At 43.1% G+C, this 20,842-nt stretch overlaps 1 protein-coding gene across 1 annotated transcript in view; it reads right to left on the bottom strand.

The window, feature by feature from the left end:
* The window catches only part of LOC126416976 (uncharacterized), a 58,933-nt gene extending 39,194 nt beyond the window's left edge, over positions 1 to 19,739 (bottom strand). The window contains exons 1-2 of the mRNA XM_050084861.1: positions 19,413 to 19,739; positions 12,695 to 13,185 (exon numbers count right to left, since the gene is read on the bottom strand). Coding sequence (XP_049940818.1) covers positions 12,695 to 13,185; positions 19,413 to 19,739 — 818 coding nt within the window. The remainder of the gene's footprint in view (positions 1 to 12,694; positions 13,186 to 19,412) is intronic.
* Positions 19,740 to 20,842: the final 1,103 nt, after the last annotated feature.

Genomic DNA, 20,842 nt, shown 5'->3' with positions numbered 1-20,842 from the left:
AGCCTTTGTTGCCCACGTTTCTGGTATGCATATATGCAGAGCTAACGGTATGAGAGTAGAGCGTCCTTTCAGTATCTAGATTCGTTAATTCGTTCATTCAGTCGCTGTACACAAGCCAATAGCTACGTTCCCGCAAAGTGTAGTCACATAGAAGATGGAGAGCCAGTCGCAGAGCCCTCTTGTAGTTGGCTGGGTTTCTGGGTCAGAATTTGGAGCCCATTCGGTACTGCAGCTATGAGAAGCTGCGCAAGGATCGTATCCAAGGTGCGGTGTACCACACTAAGCATTTTAGCCAGGTCGACAAGGCCAAAGGTGGTAGTTCGGCCTCCAGCCTGTAGGATTTCGTCAGTGGTTTCTCGCGTTACATCTATTGCGATCTAGGGTAGCTGTGAGCCACTAGTGGTGATAGGCTGCGTGAAAACTTGCGTGATTGGTACAGGTGGGGACTTTGCAGGGTGTTGTACTAGTACACAACATGTGACTTGATGTGTCCGATTCAAAGCTATGGCTTGAATGTACGACAAACCTTGTCTTGTTGTAGCTGTGCGGGATGATTTCTCAAGCCTATTGGTTAGTCATCTGAATACCTTCCATCCTTTCTAGCTGGTGAATCGGCTTTATTCCAGTCGACGCAGAAGGGGTTGTTATTCTCCTTGCGTAGTGTGACGTTAATGGCTACCTTTTACGAAGCGCACTAGCATGGTACAGTAGACAACGTGATTTAGTCCTTCGGATCGGAAACATTGTGGGGGGCGATGTTTAGCTCGCAAGTCTTAGGCAGTTATGTCAAATGGTGCGATTGAAGTTGTTTTCCAAAGTCCTCGGACGTGCTCGTTGTTGGTGGGAACAGCGATTACCATCCGCACTGCAGAGTTTATGAGTGGTGATTACATTCTGCTGAGAGAGCACACTTCATAACTTTCTTGTTGTAATTCTTGCCTTATGACATCTTTAGAGGGCTGCCTCTGTAGATGAATCAAGTCAGTGTCACATCCTGCAACCACGCCAGTAATAGTGTGGTTCTCCTCCAGGGAGTGTGGGCGTATTTTATACGTGTTTTTTCCGCCTGTTTTGAAGGAAATGGGTGTTCCTACACGGCTTGCTTCACGAGATAGTGGAGAGTCATGTCATGTTACGAAAAAAGCAGGACAATCGAAAGTGGTGTCGTGCACCGGTCCCTTGGTGCAGTAGTGCGTGATGGTTCATCATTGTCATCAATGTCTGCCAGTGGTATGAAGTTGTTGTTGGATATCGCAATGTCTGCTGCCGCAAGCTGGCAGCGTGGGCTGTCCTGTGAGATTGTGCGAAAACTTCTTCATCCTTAGTTGGTGGACGTGTAGTCTCTGTGAAGGCGTTTCTTAGAGACCTTCTTGCTTCTGAGAAAGGTAACAACCTCGCTGCTAAAGGCGACGGCTTGTTTCTTACTGTTGCTGTTGCATGTCCTCTTCAGTAGCAGGCCCTTTTCGTCTGGTGGTTTCGTATACCATTTTTTCTGCCTCCACACGAGAGCTAGAAGACGCAGTAGGCAGTCACATTAACTTAGCAAATCAGTCATCAATGCTGGAAAGTCCCCAATTTGTAGTGACGCCCATGCCGTCGTCTCACTCGTCGGAAGAGCCGTCGTCATGGGGCGACCGACTGCGGCTTCCGACGAGCCGAGATGCACTGGTTGCCGACCGGTGACAACCGAAGCCAAGTCACCAGCGCACTCCTCCACACTGGCGGGCGGAGTCGAAACTCAGTCGGCCGCACATGCGTCCCCCTGCTGTTACATCGCTGTGCTGAGTGTGGGCGGCTGCTGCCGCTGCAGCACTCGCTCCGTCCTCTTAACCCTACGGACTGCACATTGGTCGGCGGCGAAGAAGTACACATACGCTTGAAGTGAACCTCTGATTACTCGCTCGATCCTCTTCCGGAAGTCAATGTGTCGTTGTGAACTGTGGTGTGGCGACGTCCTTACAAGGTTATTATGGAAAGTGACGGATTCTATGACTTGTTCAATTTGGAACACATATCTGTTTTAGTTAAGTTTCTCGCCAAATAAATTCCAAATCGTTCACCACCCAGTCCAAAAGGATGGGTTAGACTCTAGAATTTCGACATTTTAGTACAGCACACACCGACAAGCGTGAACGATAAAGTTCTGGTATTTTCGTACAGCATCGAGTTATACTTGAGCGTTCATATAAAAGTCCTTGGAGAATGACATCACTGCAGTCAAGTATGAGGAGTATTAGTGTCTCTACGTGCTTCTTCTTAAACGTGGAAGAAACTACATGTTCATACTTACGCAGGGAATGAAGTGGCGCTGACACTTTCTCACAGACAGTAACTGTGTGTTCAGTCCAGTCTAAAGGGTGGCTCAGAATTGTGGTAAAGTTATTTGCAGAAGAATAAAAGGTTATTTCTCTGCCTTTTAGGATTTGAACTGCGGGATGAAAAAGTTTTTATGAGGGACTAAGATTAATTGTGTTTTATATGAGCTAAGTTTCGAACCTACTCTCTGCACCCACACTGATACGGCAAGTAAATCAGCATTTACATACTGGATGGCTTTGCATAGGTTTGTTGTGACTGCATTTAGATATAAATGAAAATTGTCAGCATATAGGTGATGTTTCCAGTGGGGAAGAGTAATTGACCCGTCACTAACTTATAAAGGATGGAGTAAAGGACCCACTACTGATCCTTGTGGGACCTCTGAATCTACATCCCTGCATTGTGGCTTTTCTGTTCCAATCATTGCTCACTGTTGGCGGAATGTAATGTATGTGTCGAACTACTCTACAGCCCTTGAAGAAAAATTTTGACTTATGAGATCAAGGCGAATGTCAAAGACGACAGTTTCGAAAGCTTTGCTAAACGCAAACAGCACGTAATAGTCGCCTGTTGTTTATCTGTAGCTTGTTTCAGCTCATCAGTCACTTTTATAAGAGAGGTCTTCGTGCTACTGTTCTGCCAGAAACCGGACTTGTATTCATATAAAAGTTTATTTGATGTCGAATAATTAGTAAGCTGTTAGTGAACTGTGTACTCTAAAGCACTGAAAATGCCGTAAGAATGCGAATGGGTCTGTAGTCGGAGACTGTAAGGAGGATTCCTTCTTGGGTAACCGTTTTATGAGTCCCAGATTCCAGGCTGTTGGAAAAATGCTAGAGGTCAGAGAATGGTTAAAAATGTCCATTGTTTTTGGCAGTACAGTATCAACGTGAAGACTGATCATTTGCAGCGTCATATCATTGTACTCTGCCTAGGCTGTGAGATTCGGGTGTACCTGCTGTGTTCCCTGACTCTTCCATGTACTGTACGAGTCGTCTGTTCGATGTATGATGGGCCACTCTGGAAGGGGATCTTATGAACTCTAGCCTTCTGGAGCATCAAATAATTTTTAACGGGAACTGAGACTGCTGCTGTCTCCAGTGGAAGGTGAAAAATCAGTTTTACTTTGTGCTTGCTTTGAATCCACCATATTTTTGACGATAAGCTTACCACATATGACAGGGAAAGCCATGAATTTAAATCTCTCTGTGTGTCTTCTTCCACATTCCTTATGGCCAAATTTGGCCTCATTGGTAGCGCTTTACGTATCCGCTGCGGAGACTGCCCATTCGCTTCAAAGTGTCTCCGTAAGTAGAGAAGCTAATACTGCAAACATTTTATTTAGTAACGAAATTTTTGAACAGACTCACGGTGTCACCATGGGTATTCCCTTGCCGCTTTTGATGGCCAGTTTGTTTATGAAGACAAAGTAAAAGTTGTTTTTCGGCCTCCATCGAAGACAGCGACACACTTACTTTCAGTTAAAAATTATTTGATGCTTCAGAAGCCTAGAGTTCATAAGATAATTATAGGGATTCGTTACAGGGAAATGTATTTTGTAAAGTTTCAGAGGTCCTCGGTAAACCAGCTGACAGTTCAAGACCGTAAATAATTGAGAAATACACAGACTGCACACTTCTCTGAATGCGGTTGATGTTACATAGGCACTCAAAGCTTTGCGCCGGCTTGCGTGGCCACTAACGGAAGCTCACGGAACCTACCTGTCCTTTTCACTAAGTCGGTATTAGCGGCCTTTGGCATGACCCCTCTCTTGAGATGTCCAAGGGCTACGGTTTCATATGATCGCTACAGCTCCACAATTTATGACGGAAAAGTGCAAGTCTTAGAATATTGGGGCAAACCACGGTGACAACAGGGACCTCGCCGAGGTCACGTCAGGTTGATTTGGCCTCGGGAAATTCAGAAGTGTCAAACTATGCTCTGAGTCGGAGCCGCAAGCTGACGTCTGACGCAAATTTCTAGGATAAACTAGAAAGGAAGAGCTACTCTGATTGGCCTGTGACTGGTAACATTTCAGGGTGGGAATTTGTTAAACGTGGCATTGAAACACTATTGGCGGAAAACAGTAACATTTTTCCTGATAGACGTTTTTGTTCAGATTGGCACAAACTGCCGAGTCAGGAGCTGGTGGAAAAAAAAAGGGAGTCTCTTGATTGGGTTGTGGATGGAGACGGGTCGCTGGTTCGAGATGTCGTGCCACTTTTAGGTGTCCTGACGGGTGAGATTTTGATTCTCCACTATGACCACAGTCCTCCGACTTACCGCCACCGCAGACTGGTGAGCATATACAGCAGCTCGGCTCACTAGATGCGGGTTAGTATTTAGATACGAAGTTTACCATTCCCACAGCTCCGCTAAACCTGATTTAGGGCTTAGAATCGTTTAATATGATATTCAGTGGGCTAATGGAGTTTCTAGATTAATCGTTGGGTAATACTGGATTAGTAATTTAATGAGCAGCCAGGATGCGGTACCTGTTCCCCTGCTTGCCTATCTTGTTAGCTGTTGTCAGCAATTAACTTTGGTTTTCGTAGAATGTTAATCCCGATACTTTGTAATTGTTTAGTAAACAATATTTTTATGTTTCATTTCCGTTTTTATTTGAAGAGGCATGTAGTCATTGATTTATTCTATTGATTCAACAGATAGTTAGATACTAGAGCTATTGCAACATGATTCTGTGTCAGGGCATTTTAAAATAATGATTCCGTTGGGTAATTTATAGGTAACATCGAGTCTTAAGGGTAGTGTGATGGAGTCTGGGTAGGACCATTACTGTGATAGGTTTCACCTTCTCATACACAGCAGAAAATTCTATAAATTGGCGAACCATGCTCAGTCTTCGTACCTTGCGAGATTCTGGGGCAGACTAACTTCTTCTCTTATATCATGTAATGTGTAAGTAGATCAAATATGCAGTTCATTTTGTAATTTTCATTTAGCGACCATCTGTGGTACACTTAGATCTGCGTTCATATAAGATTTTTTATTTGCTGACGCCTTTTTTTCATTTACTTCTGTTTGCAACGGATTCTGGTTCCGCGGGTTCTGCACAAAGTCTCTTTGTCGTTTGGCGACGTTTTTACCGGCGATGTGATTTAGAAGATATTGTGATCGTTATTTATTCATTTATGGTATCTAGGTATCTGTAAGGTTACCAGATGCTGGGCAAATCTGTTATGTCATGAAGCGAATTTTGTAATCTTGTATATTAATGTCCAATGAATATGATCACGTGCAGTAACGCTCGGGGACAGAAGGAAGTTGACACAATACCGAATATGGTGCACAGTAAGACAGACATAAAGTGTGTATGAGCGTTAGTGCATGCAAAGGCACACTTTAGCATGGAGGATTTAGTCATAGTTGAAGGGTCAGAACAGATAGACGTGAGTAGAGAAGGCATTGAGCAAGATCAGTAGGATGTCGCAAGAAGAGGAACAGTTATGAAAGGTTTTGAACGATAAATGTAATTTTTTGCGTATATGTTTCAGTTTAGTTTCTTAAATGTTTGGGGGTCCTTTGATTTTTTTGAGCCTCAGTGACAAAATAATAATAACAAAATAATGAAGTCTGCAGTAATTTTAAAACGGGCCAGAGGCAATGAGACACTCCTTTCCTATATGATACATTTTCTGTTATTAAACTGTGTCGTGAACATCAATGTGCAGGACTATGTATTTATAGTTATTTTAATACCTTATTTGCGAGATTTACGTATGCGTAATTCGATGCCATCTCCTGAAGAAAGTTAACCACGTCGTTGCACGTGAAACTTACTGCCTGCCGCGGTGGCCGAGCGGTTCTAGGCGCTTCAGCCGGAACCGCGCTACTGCTACGATCGCAGGTTCTAATCCTGCCTTGGGCAGTCCTTAGGTTGGTTAGGTTTAAGTAGTTCTAAGTTCAAGGGACTGATGACCTCAGATGTTAAGTCCCATAGTGCTCAGAGCCATTTGAACCATTTTGAAACTTACTGTTCTGATGTAAGAGATGCACGATACATGTGACATGAGGGGGTCGACCACACAGTTGAGTTTTATCATTTCCAAAGTGTGGCTGATGCCCACCACAGTTATGATACCGTAAATAAGAACAAAGATGAGATTGCATCATGATGTGAGAATGATCAAGAAGACAGACTGGATGGCGAGGAAAGTTCTGGCGTACCTAGTCGACCAATCGCATGGTCAAATTCACACACATCTCCATGCTACAATAGGATTGAAATTGAACATAACAGAGACGATCGGTTAATACTCCTGAGAAAAATGGAAGAAAGGGCAACACAGAGAGAAAAAGAAGCAGAAAGAAGAGCAAAACATAGGGCACAATCAATGATCAAAAACATTAGAGCAGAAGTGAAAGAGGAAGGCAAATAGACCCGAATATTAGCTGTGCATGCCTTGAAGGAAGCTAAACTCTTAGCAACGACAATGCACAGAGAGGCAAAGAAGGCTCAGAAGGAGATCAAGAGGGCCAAGAGACCAGGGTCACGAGGTGTGAATGCAAGTACTAGACGAGGCGAGCGTGAAATTCATCGACCATTGTGACGAAATTGCAAAATTACAAAATTACGGGAGCCCTTGGAACAAATATCCCGAACGACGAGTGGAGCAGACAACTGCATATCACTATGCAGAACCGACAAGTACATGAACAATGTGGCGACTCCTGTACTAAGTGATGATGGCATCGTGAAAACGGAATCAGCTCCGAGAAACATTGCGCGGACAGATGAACGACACGTTGGACTTCGAACATTTTGTTTCTATCAAAAAATTTCAGAATTACGTAGATAATAGGAACATCTTACACCCCAAGAGCTGACCTCTCGCTACTTCCACAGTGGCTACTCAAATGTAAACTAGATTTTGTATGTGGGCAGCTCGAGGACAGGGAGGCAGAAAGAACGCTTACGATCGCTGCAACATCCACATTGTTCAAATAATTCAGGAATGTGTTCATGGTGGACTATTGATCTACCAAGACGCAGGAACGCAGGCCTGGTCCCCTCAGAATTTAAACATGCTGTCAAATTCTTCGACGCTCTGATCAAAAGGAACCAGTGCCCTTATGATCTATGCAGTAATGCCGGAATAATTGGCTTTTGTCGAATGAAGCTCCATACCATCAATAAACATTGATTGGAAAATGTAGTAACGATAATGAATCCTTAAAAAAAACTCTGTAAGAATTAGAACATACGCAGGATGAATAGAGCACGATTGAAAGGAGATGTGGCCCTCATCACCGATACAACACCTGGAAGAAAAGAAACACTTCCAAAGTGGGGTATGCAAACATAGGTCTCAGGTGTCAACAGATACAATCCAAACAGGGGGCTGGATCAACCAGCACTACCGCCTAAATGATAATAGGTGAGAGTTCAGGCACAATGGGTTTCTTCCTGAACAAGAAGGGGTATAAGGGAAGATCGTTAAACATCACCCATTTAACCATAACAGCAGTCATCAACTGGGAAATTCATGGGCATTCACCAAATCAGCCACCTGAAACACTTCATTGCTTGGTCTACTATTAGATTGTGGGAATCCACTGCATGGAGAACAAGCGGGTGATTTTTTTTACTTCCAACTTCTATTGCAAATTTTGATTTTAGTTAGATATACGTTTTCAGTCTGTGTAAAGAGAACTTTCGTGGTAGTGACTAGTAAAATGTGAGGGGTCCAATTAATGTGTCTCCCCGTTAGCTTGAGCAAAGAAGAAACGCCAGTCTTTGTCTACAAAGAATGATGGAAGAGAGAAGACATGTTGTCTAGCGTCTTCGTTATCTTTACTTGCTATTACAGAGATTGTAAAACATTTGAGCCGGCAGTGATGAAGTGGTGAACCAACTGCTTCTTAAGATAATAGTCATGAGGCTTCTGTGTCTACAGTGAATAGGATTTTCCTAAACAGCAGGTATTCATTTATTTGTCGTTTGTTGTGGACATCAGCACCTGCAGCGAGGTCTCTGGATGTACAATTCTGATTAGGGACGTAACCGTGCCACCGATGCATGGACGCATATCTAGAGAGTATGGATTTAGGTTTTGTGTTGTAGTGTGATGCCAGGGAGCATCGACACTTGTCACGCATGAATAATGAAATATGTCCCTCATGTAGGTGAACAAACTCTGCGGCATTATCGATAAGAAGTTGCAACCTTAGACAAGAAACAAGACTCTAACTATTCTGTCTTCTCTCACTCCAGTAACGCACCACCCTTGGGAACAACATCTTAGTTTAAGAGTTTTCTAATATTGTTTCCAAAGTATGTTCCACATAGGTTTCTGCTCAGTAACGTCTGCACATAGGCAAGTAACTTTCACTTACAGGGCCAAGTTACAATTTTAATTTCACAGGTACATAGGTAGCCGCATAGTACACTTAAGTATCCTAATGATCTGAATGTGTTGAGTGCGTGGGAACTTACAGATCTTGGGTAGCCATGGCTTAGTTAAGGACCTACCTGTAGAATTAGTAATAGTGATGTTAGTAATAGTGATGTTAGTTGTTGTGTCTTGTGTCATTTTGTTGTCCAACCGTACAGAATCTGCACACATAGCCGAAGTATTGTGCATGTTCGGCCACACAACAGCATGTCAAGGACAACAGTCTGAAGGTATTAGTTGAAAATAGTCTTGGCTGCAATTTTAGTTTTATTATTTATGAACTACGGGTTTTAACTTATTTAGGCATCTTCAGGCTGATCTTAATTTGGTATTTCTTAGGACGATCCATTAGACAGTGTAGCTAAAGGGCATCGTCGAGTACATCAGGCCAACATCGCCTTCGTTAACCTCAGTAAATACTTTCTAGATGGACGTGAGTGACTCCAAGACCTGAATGCCGCGTTCACGTTCACAGGAGCAAATAATAGAAAGTATTTATTGAGGTTAACGAAGGCAATGTTGGCCTGATGTATTCGACGATGACCTTTAGCTACACTCTCTAATGGATCGTCCTAAGAAATACCAAATTAAGATCAGCCTGAAGATGCCTAAATAAGGTGAAACGCATAGTTGATAAATAAAAAAATTAAAATTGCATCCAAGACTGTTTTCAACTAATACTATTAAACACTGGTTTGCTGATCCATGCCATAGATGGATTGAAAGAATTTCTACAGTCTGAAAGGTTTGACCCGACAATGTCATGGATGCACACTGACGCCACGTCGGCGCAAACACAAGTGGCTTAAGGGACAACGCCTAATCAAGGCCACGCAACATACTGCTAGTTGTAAAAAGCATTACGCGCGTCTGTTTCAGTCGTTGAGGTATGACGCTGGGATTGCGCCGTTGGATTTCTTCCTCTGGGGAGCATTATAATAACTAGGTTCCGGCGTTCCGGAGAATCCACGTAATTGTCTGTACGAGATATCCCCTGCAATAGTAACCTCCAACGACAATTCCTTAGATAGGGTACACATATGTAGAACCTACTCTACATCATTTCATGTGTTATTGCTCATGAGCTCTCAGCAGTTCTCTTTCTAAGTACAGACGAGTTAACCTCGTCGGTGTTGCTGGCCGGGGCGAGACGCGACGCGCCGAGAAGACAGCGACGAGAGGATAATCCAGACGTCCAGGCCAGCTGCCACGACTGATGGACGCAGTTGCGCAATTGCTACCGCTGCTCGTTATAACGCTGGCGTTGGACGTGCCGACGGCCGTCCAGTTCTTCGCGCCTAATGCAACAGCAATGGAGAATATGGACCATCCTGCAACGCCACATGCTGCAGTTCACTGCCTTCTGACTCACCACACTCTGTGGAGAGACGCACCGACCTAAGTGTAGTGACCACACCTTTTGTGTGATCGTGTGACAGCGACACGCACTTCTAATCTCCTTCATGTAGTCGACAAACGTCTCAGTGTACGTTAGTACTTTCGCTGTTTTCTTTACAGCAGGTTCTCTATAACTGTTCCCTCCATCAACAATACTAAAATCGTTTTCGGTGTATTTTTCATAAATGTGTCACGTTAGCACATGAAAATGCTCATGTGTGTAGGAAGAATCTTGCCAATATCAACTCTAAGCAACGGCCATGATCGATACATTGTGAGCATTTCATATTCATGTTATAAACCAAAATATTAGCTTGAGTATGGGGCTGTTATCTGTATGTTTTGACGTAACCTAAGGCGTCTTTGCAATGTTGTTGTTGTGGTCTTCAGTCCAGAGACTGGTTTGATGCAGCTTTCCATGCTACTCTATCCTGTGCAGGCTTCTTCATCTCCAACTAACTACTGCAACCGACATACTTCCGTATCTGCTTAGTGTCTTCATCTCTTGGTCTCCCTCTACGATTTTTACACAACACTCTGCCATCCAATACTAAATTGGTGATCCCTTGATGACTCAGAACGTGTTCTACCAACCGATCCCTTCTTCTAGTCAATTTGTGCCACATATTCCTCTTCTCCCCAATTCAGTTCAGTACCTCCTCATTAGTTACGTAATCTAATCATGTAATCTTCAGCAGTCTTCTGTAGCACCACATTTCGAAAGCTTCTATTCTCTTCTTGTCTAAACTATTTATCGTCCATGTTTCACTCCAATACATGGCTACACTCCACTCAAATACTTTCAGAAACGACTTCCTGACACTTAAATCTAAATTCTATGTTAAAAAACTTCTCTTCTTCAGAAACATTTTTCTTGCTATTGCCAGTTTACATTTTATATCCTCTCTACTTCGACCATCATCAGTCATTTTGCTCCCCAAATAGCAAAACTCATTTACTACTTTAATTGTCTCATTTCCTAATCTAATTCCCTCAGCATTACCTGATTTAACTCGACTACATTCCATTATCCTCGTTTTGCTTTTTTTTATGTTCATCTTATATCCTCCTTTCAAGACACGGTCCATTCCGTTCAACTGCTCTTCCAGGTCCTTTGCTGTCTCTGACAGAATATTTGCAATATTAGTTTGATAGTTTACCTAAATCATATCATGTGCGCATTGTTAGTCACATCACACTCACACTTGCAAAACTTATTGTTCATCATGCCTGTAGTAAACAATTTAACTGCCAACTCATTCTTTATGCTTGTCATTCCAGTGGCGTGATATTATGTGCATCACGTGTCTTAGTAACCGACAGGTCTTACAGCTTATCAAAAAAGATTTTGGTCGCTCTTTTGCTTGAAACAGGCAGAAACTGTAACTTAATCAAACATGAATACCTTGTACTGTAAAGTCATACGAATAGAATTGATGATTTACACATATTCATGGTAAAAACAGATAAAGCAGTAATTTTCTCAGCATCATGCACAATTTATAAAAGACGCATTTCTACAATTACGTGGTACTTTTAAAGTCTCTGTAGAAATACCAACTTGGTTTCCATTCATGAAATGTTTTCTCTCATCCCACAGTTTTGAAGCTTTTTGATAAAATTCTAACAATAAAATCAGACATAGCAGGTTTTTACTAGAGAGTGCATTTGGGGGATTCACTATAATACTCCACGATGGCAATCCTTCTTTATATTCAAAAATCTCTTCGTACAATTTTGGATTTATAATTGTGTATTTATAATTGTGGATTTGCCTGTTCTCCCCAAGAGTCAGTCAGGAAAAGGAATTTGGTCTCCTGCACGTAGGGCCTAACTGCATCAGTGAAAATATTCCTTTTCATGGCTTTGATGAAAACATTAATAAATGCAATACGTTGACGATTGTTTCGGTTTATCTGCAGTGAGGTAACGTAAAGACTGAAAATAAAAGATAGTTCCCACATAGGGTGTCAAGGACACGAACCATGGATTAACGTCCTGTGCTCTTTCTGCTGCACCGACAGTGGCCTGGAAATAACAGTAGCTCAAATAGCTAATGCTTCGCCAAATCCGTGGTAAAAACGTTGTTTTTTCTGGAGCCTCCACATCCGTCAATTCTGCCAATTCCTTTCAATTTGGACTAAATCGGTGATGAGTAGTAGGCGCGGTCTGCTTGTGACACAAAAAACTCAACCTTGAGAATAAGACTCATATCACGAACCTCAGTTATCATGTTATCACACGGTCATCAATGCACTAATTTTAACTAATAATACACTGGTGAAAAATGTATTCCTTATCTTTCAATATTTAGTCTTTCTTAGCACAACGTCAAATACGAAATAATTAGTCAAAACATGGTATTCCATTTCTGCCACCTAGTTTTGCAATTAGTATTCTATGTTGCTGTTTTACACATAAGACAAGTCGCAGAGCTGCCTGCCAGCCCAAAAACTAGTTTCCCCTTAACGCCTGAACCGTCGTGTTTAAAAATTTTGCTACTATAATGCATTTGAGCTCGAAATAATATGTACATCATAAGCCAGTATATCTTCACTTACCTAATAATAGCTTGATGGTGAAGAATCATTTTTCGTAGTTGATGTCTGATTTGAATGCCACTCATGGCGTCAGATGAGAGCGAATTTTCAGAAGGCATATGTTTGATTGAAGTAAGGTCTTGGTCTTCATTAGCAAGGTCGACAATGTTTCTGGAGAGTAGGATGAGCTGCACCCGCAGCTGTGCTATGAGGGACACGTTGAAGGAGTCCACACCTATAGTAAGCAATGTCACGTGCATAGTGATGAAGCTGCAGAAGACCCAAGTGGGGATGAATGTGAGTGGACTCGCCACATCGTATGGGAGCTCCAAGATAAACGGCAATCCTGCAGCACAGAAACCAAAGCGAAGCAGCGGAAATACGATCCACCACAGGCAGCCTGCGGTGCCAAACCAAATGTAGGCCAGCACGAATCTGCGCAGATCTTGGTCATGTGTCTCCATCAGGTGAACATCACGTGGGCGCAGGAAGTCTCCAAAGTCACGGTCCACCTGCACACAGATAAAAAAGACAGTGACTGAGTCAAGTTAATTTAGAGATAAACTGCCTTTAATACAAAAGTTCTTCTCTTCACAACAGGTAAAATAGATTTGTCAGATATTACTAGTCACAAAACCACCAAGAAATTACTTTATTCCAAGTAGACTTATACTTTTACACAAAATATAAAGATACACAACAATAACCAATTTCAGCGTAAGATAATCTTATGGAATGAAAACTACAAGTTTTCAATTTCAGATCCCCGCTATATAAACGTCATTGTAATGCAGCAATGGTGCAGATGGATGAAAGTAGTAATATGCCATGGCCGCGCTCAATAAATTGTCGTCCACTTAAAGTAAATCTTGGCGAACTACAGAAATCCAAACCAGGACAGTCAAATGTAGATTTGAGCCCCTCTTCTCACAAATATCTGTCCAGTATCTCTCACTCAAGACCAACTTAACATACTATGAGGAGAATTTGTTATGTGAAGTACACTTATCTACTGCAAATGACCGAAAAAAATTGATATTTGTTACTTTCAACCAATTAAAAATAATAAATAAGTTTCAAATAGAACGACATTAACAAATGGGGAACATTGCTAGCTTCACATGACTGATATATTATATTACTGTCAATCACTGACCATAAATATTTTCTACATATGTGGTATTTACTCTGCCCGTTTTATCTTAATTGCAGAAGTCAATATTTTGGAAAAAACAAAAACCGAGAATAAAGAATAGTAAATTTCCTATATAGTACATTTAGAGGGAGAAGATGATATTGTAAGAATGTGTTAGAATAGACCATGAAGGTGCCTTACATAAACTGTAAAGAAAGAAACCTTGGAAAATAAATGAGTCTTCGAATTAACGCAGAAATGAACAGAAATTATACGAAAACATCGGAGAAAAGTAGCAAAATATAGCAATGATTACTTCGTAAGTAAGAGGAAAATTATGAACAAGGAAACTAATAGTTGCTAAATAAAATGATAAGACATTTGAATTAATTATGGTTTCACAAGGCAGAACACAAAGAAAATTTGACCAGAAAACTGGGAGATTAGTAGAAAAGAATTAGAGATTGTGAAATGAGAAGCGTGACTCTTGAACGACAGTTGATGTGTGCTGAACACAACTAAAAGTAACGGCTCTACTCAGCGCAACAAATATAATATTTGGCGAAGAGAGATAGTTATTGCAACAGTTACGGTGGAATATGATTACTGACAGTAAACTACAAAATTCAAGCCAAGATCATAAAAAAGGTAGTTGTTGTGGTCTTCAGAACGGTGACTGGTTGATGCAACGTTCCAAAACATCCTATCCTCTGCAAACCCTTTCATCTCCGCAAAATTAAGGCATCCTACAACAATTTGAATCTGCTTACAGTAGTCGACGCTTGGCCTCCTCCAAATTTTTTTTCTAAATTTTTGTTCTCCACTACCAAAATGACGATTCCTTCTTCTTTATCGTGTTCTCTATCACTTCAATTTATATTAGGCATTTTTAAAATCCAGATATGCTTTCCTTGGTATTGCTAGCCTGCCTTTTTCTCCCCTCTCATTTGGTCATTGTCAGTTATTTTGCCAACAGATTAGCAAAAATCTTCTATTACATTTTATTTCCTGACTTAACTTCGTCAGTGTCGCCTGATTTAATTCAACTATTTTGTTTCACTTTTATACAATGTCTTTTCAAGATGCTGTGCACCCTGTTCAATGACCTTAAAAGCCATTTGTCGTCTCTGATATAATTACAGTGTCGTCCTCAAACCGGGAAGTATGTCTTTCTTCTCCCACAACTTAATTTTCTTTCCTAATTTCCTCTGGGTTTCCCTTACTCAACCAATTTTTCCCTTTCATGTCCGACCGTTCTTATGATTGCCTTTTAGTTTCTATACAAGTTGTAGATAACGATTATCTTCCTGTACTCTATCCCCGCTACTTCCAGAGTTTCAAAGAGTTTATTCTGTCCTGAACGCCATTCATGAAATGGAAACAAAAACTCATCTACACATCTGAAACCGTACCGTTAACCTTGGATGGTGCCTTATTTAAAGATCATACACTGATGACCAAAACATTATGATCACCTGCATAATAGATGGTCCGTCTTTGGAACGAAATACATCAATGATTATGAGCTTCAGGGGTCCGACAATTTATTGGTAGCTTGTGGAGGTAATTTGCGTAAATAACGGGCCGGTGATTTGCCTACGCGGTGATGGAGCCCGATGTGGTCGAGATAGTTTCCATAGGATTTCCATCAGGTGAATTTGGTCACCAAGGCATTAACATGAGTCCACTATAATGCTCCGCAAACCACTGCAGCACACTTCTGGCTCATTCACACGGGCCATTATACTGCTGAAACGTGACATCTCCATGGGGGAAGACATCAAAAAAGAAAGGATGCAGGTGGTTCGAAGTTGTCAGCGTGTCTTCGATTTTCTTCGATTACTACCACAAGTCCTATAAAAGAGCAGAAGAATTTCTCCCACAACATACTATTGCTCCCACCAGCCTACATCCGCGCGCTGCACGTCTCGAACCGCCGTTCACGTCGATGACGTCGTTTGTGGAGACAACCAGTGACCTAGTGCAGCAAAAGTGTAATCCAACGGAAACAGCAGACACATTTCCATTGATCGACAGTTAAATCCCGTGGCCACTGCAGTCGTAACTGACGAATGACATTGGGTCAACATGGAAAGATGTAGGGTTGTCCGCGGCAGATCTCCATGTCCAAAAATGTTGGATGAACAGTGTGCTCTGAAACACTTGTGCGTGCACCAGCATTATTCTCGTTCCGCAGAGATGCTCAGGCTTTACAGCGCAGACGAAGCTCCGGACCCCACGTTCTGTGAAGAGTCGTCTCCATGCAACCAGCCATTTAGTGCCTAGTGGTAGTTTCACTGTCCTACTACCTCTTTCCATAGTTGCTTTCGACATTAGCAAGTGAATATTCTATCAGCTTCTCCGTTTTCGAGACACTCGTTTACGGGCTCTGTATAACGATAAACTGCCCCTTTTCAGAGTCGCTTATCTCAAAAGATTTCCCATTTCCAGTCCATACCCCCTCTGGGGTGATCCCCCGTCCTTGTCTGCTCCACTGAAATATTTTTGCTACCGTGTCACGAGTCTGCAACGCCACCAGGCAGCATCCAACTTCGTGATGGGCAGTGGTCACAATGTTTTGGCTTATCAGCGTATTACTACGCTGTCTCATGACGGTAATAACGGAATTGCAAGTTGAATGGGGCTACCGTTTGGGATTCAAAATTTTTCTGGTGAATGTCGAGTGAACTGCTGTATGTCGGTAACTTCCTGCCTCCAGAACAAAAGAAGGAAGACTAGCTTTAACGACCAGTTGACATCGACCTCATTAGGGACGGAGCATAAGCTCGGATGGTGCCAACGATGGAGAAGGAAATCAACCGTGAAATTTTGTAAAGAACCATGCCGGCATTTGCCTGGCGCGATTTGTTGTACTCTGACTTTCGAGAGAGCCTTAGAACAACTGCACAGGCACTGAACCTTCATACAGCCGCTGTGCACACCATCGGGACAAATTATCTCAACATATAAAAGGTATGGTCCAAAGTATTGACGGACGTGCGAAACGCAAGCAGATTGGCAATGGTAAGTGAATTTTCAAAACTGGTTCCAACTGAAGCTGATGTTTCAGTATTTGTTACATTCTAGGAGCGTGACTGTTTGCGTATAACACGGTGACAAAGGGCCAGTGTACCTAATGGAACACCCAGAGTCCCCCAATGAAAGATGGCATGAATGAGCAATTTAGAAGTGATATCAATGCTGACTGTGTGATTCACAAGAATCAAAGTGTTTGATTCACAAGGATTTGCAAAGTCTGTGAGTCACAATAATTTTCGTCTAAATATTTCTAAGTGTTTGCAGCTGAACTTTTAAAGAGCTTTCGACAATGTAGACTCATATACACTGTCTCAAATTCTGAAAGGTGCAGTTGTAAGGTTATTTACTACAGAAACCAGACTGCAGTTATAAGTGTCGAAGGTCCCGAAAGCCGGCCGTCGTGGTGGAGTGGTTCTAGGCGCTTCAGTCTGGAAACGTGGGACTGCTACCGTCGCAGGTTCGAATCCTGCCTCGGGCATGGATGTGTGTTTTGTCCTTAGGTTAGTTAGGTTTAAGTAGTTCTAAGTTCTAGGGGACTGATGACCTCAGCAGTTAAGTTCCATAGTGCTCAGAGCCATTTGAACCATTTGTAGGTCATGAAAGGGAAATAGTGTTTGCGAAGGAAGGAAACAGGTTATAGCCCGTCCCAAACGTTACTCAGTCTGTTCACTGAGGAAGCGGGGGAAATCAAGGAAAAATATGGAGAAAAAATTAAATATGAGGTTTTCTCAATGACACCGTAATCCTGTCAGGTACAGCAAAGGACTTGGAAGAGCAGATTAACAGAATGAACACAGCGTTGAAACGAGGATATAACGTTAACACCAACAAAACAAACACAGCAGTTATGCTGTGGAGCTGAATTAAATCAGGCTATGCTGAGGGAATTGGATTATTAATGAGACACTAAAAGGAGTATATCCACTAAAAGGAGTATATCTACTAACTATTAACTGATATACTATCTACTAACTAATCTAATTACTATTCTGCTATTTCTGCAATAAATTTACGGGTGACAGCCGAAGTACATTGGCAATCGCAAGAAACGCGTTTGTGATGAAGAGAAATTTGTTAACATGAGACGTGAAATTATAGTAATGGGAAGTATTTTCTGCAGGTACTTGTCGGGGTCAGGGGTGCAATATTGTACATGTACATCTACAACTACATGCATATTGCGCAAGCCGGCAAGATGCGTGAGGGAGACTACCGTGTACCACTACTAGTTCCTTCATGTTCCACTCGCAAATAGAGTGAGCGAAAAATGACTGTCTGTATGCCTCCATGCGAGGCCTAGTCTTATCTTCTTGGTCGTTATGCGAAATGTGTGTTGGCTGCAGTAGAATCGCCGTGCAGTCAGCCCCAAATGCTGGTTCTCCATATTTTATCAGTGGTGCTTTCCCTCCAGTGAATCCCATTTGAATTCCCAAAGCATCTCCCTAATACTTGCGTGTTGTACGAATCTACCACTAACAAATCTAGCACTGACCTCTGCACAGCTTCCACGTCTGCCTTTATTCAGACCTGCTGTGGATCCCTCGATCAGTACTCAACAATGGGTCGCACTAGTGTCAAATATGCGGTCTACTTTACAAATGAAAAACACTTTCCCGAAATTCCCCCAATAAACCGGTGTTGACCATTCGCCTTCGCTGCTTCAATCATCATATGCTCTTTCCATTTCATACTGCTTTGCAACGATATGCCCAGATGTTTATCTGTGTGACTGTGTCAAGCAGCTGTACTCGAACATCATGTACTTGTTTTTCCTACTCACTTGCAGTAACTTAAATTTCTCTACAGTTAGAGCCCGCTGCTATACATCATACTTGCTCTAAACTGAAATGAGCACGATAAGCGAAAATGAAATGTCGTGTGGCTAGGGCCTCCCGTCGGGTAGACCGTTCGCCTGGTGCAGGTCTTTCGAGTTGACGCCACTTCGGCGACTTGCGCGTTGATGGGGATAAATGATAATGATTAGGACAACACAACACCCAGTCGCTGAGCGGAGAAAATCTCCGACCCAGCCGGGAATCGAAACCGGGACCTTAGGATTGACAGTCTGTCACGCCGACCACGCAGCTACCGGGGCCGACAGCACGATAAGCAGTTGAGATAAGAAGAGAATAGAAGCTTTTGAAATGTGGTCTTATAGAAGAATGCTGTAGATGGGCACATCACGTAACTAATGATGAGATACTGAACAAACTCGGGGAGAAAAGAAACTTGTGGTACAACTGGACTAAAGGAAGGGATCGTTTGTAGGGCACATTCTGTGACTGAAGGAATCATCAGAGAAGTGTGGGGTTAAAATTGTAGTGGGAGACATGGAGACAAGCGTAGTCATCGGGTCCAAAAGGATGTAGGCTGCAATAGTTTTTCGAGTGTATAGAAGGTTGCACAGTATAGCGTAGAACGGAGAGACCATTAACTGAAGACCATAACAGTTCGAGTCTCAGTCCGGCACACAGTTTTAATTTGACAGAAAGATTTATACTGATTTTTGTTTAGCACGACACTCACATTACCTTACGGAGACACTTCATCTTGTAGAGTACAAACCTGGGCGGCGAGGTAGTGAAATTGGCGCTCGTGAACGGCGATATGTCCGAGGCGGAAGAGCCAGGCGGCGACGGTGTTGAAGGTGGAGAGCAGGAGTGTGAAGCGGTCTATGTCGGCGGTGCCGCCCCTCCACAGGGCCAGCGCCTGCGAGCAGAGGAAGGCCGCCACTGCGGCGTTCGCGGCCGCGCTCCGCAGGTAGTAGGCGCCCGCCGCCCATGACTCTGCTCGCGGGTGCCGCAACACACCCGTCCAGTGTAGCAGCCGCAGCAGGTACTCCAGCTCGTGTGGCGGACGGGCGGCCGGCGGCGTCGACGGCGGCAGCTCCATCCCGCCCACACTACCTGCATGTGCCGAGTGTCATCTCATGTAACGTTAGTACAGTACGTATACGTCACAACCATCATCATCATTATCATCTACTTCCAAGCATTACGAGACACTGTCACCTGTTCTGGTCCCAATCATCGAGCCACTTCCTGCGACGTCAGCCTTGTTCTCTCTTTTCAGCCGACCACTAATTCATTACCTTTGCAGTATATTTTATACCCTACTGGACATTAAAATTGCTACACCACGAAGATGACATGCTATAGATGAGAAATTTAACAGACAGGCAGAAGATGCTGCGATATGCAAATGATTAGCTTATAAGAGCATTTACACCAGGTTGGCGCTAGTGGCGACACCTACAACGTGCTGACACGAGGAAAGTTTCCAACCGATTTCTCATACACTAACTTCAGTTGACCGGCGTTGCCTGGTGAAACGTTGTTGTGATGCCTCGTGTAAGGAGGAGAAATGAATACCATCACCTTTCCGACTTTGATAAAGGTCGGATTGTAGCATAGCGCGATTGCGGCTTATTGTATCGCGACATTGCTGCTCGAGTTGGTCGAGATCCAATGACTGTTAGCAGATTATGAAATTGGTGGGTCCAGGAACGCAGTGCTGGATCCCAACGGCCCCATATCACTAGCAGTCGAGATGACAGGCATCTTATCCTCATGGCTGTAACGGACCGTGCAGCCACGTCTCGATCCTTGAGTCAACAGATTGGGAGATTTGCAAGACAACAACCATCTGCACACACAGTTCGACGATGTTTGCGGCGGCATGGTCTGTCAGCTCGGAGACTGTGGCTGCGGTTACCCCTGACGCTGCATCCCTGACAGGAGCGCCCGTGATGGTGTACTCAAAGACGAACCTGGGTGCATGAATGGCAAAACGTCATTTTTTCGAATGTATCCGGGTTCTGTTTACAGCACCATCATGGTCGCATCCGTGTTTGGCGACATCACGGTAAACGCACATTGGAAGCGTGTATTCGTCATCGCCATACTGGCTTATCACCCGGCGTGATGGTATGGAGTGCCACTAATTACACGTCTCGGTCACCTCGTTTTCGCATTGACGGCACTATGAACAGTGGA

Source organism: Schistocerca serialis, chromosome 8, assembly GCF_023864345.2.
Source record: "Schistocerca serialis cubense isolate TAMUIC-IGC-003099 chromosome 8, iqSchSeri2.2, whole genome shotgun sequence".
Lineage (NCBI taxonomy): Eukaryota > Metazoa > Arthropoda > Insecta > Orthoptera > Acrididae > Schistocerca > Schistocerca serialis.
Note: the sequence above shows the minus strand (reverse complement) of the source record. Positions and strands in the feature narration are given on the sequence as shown.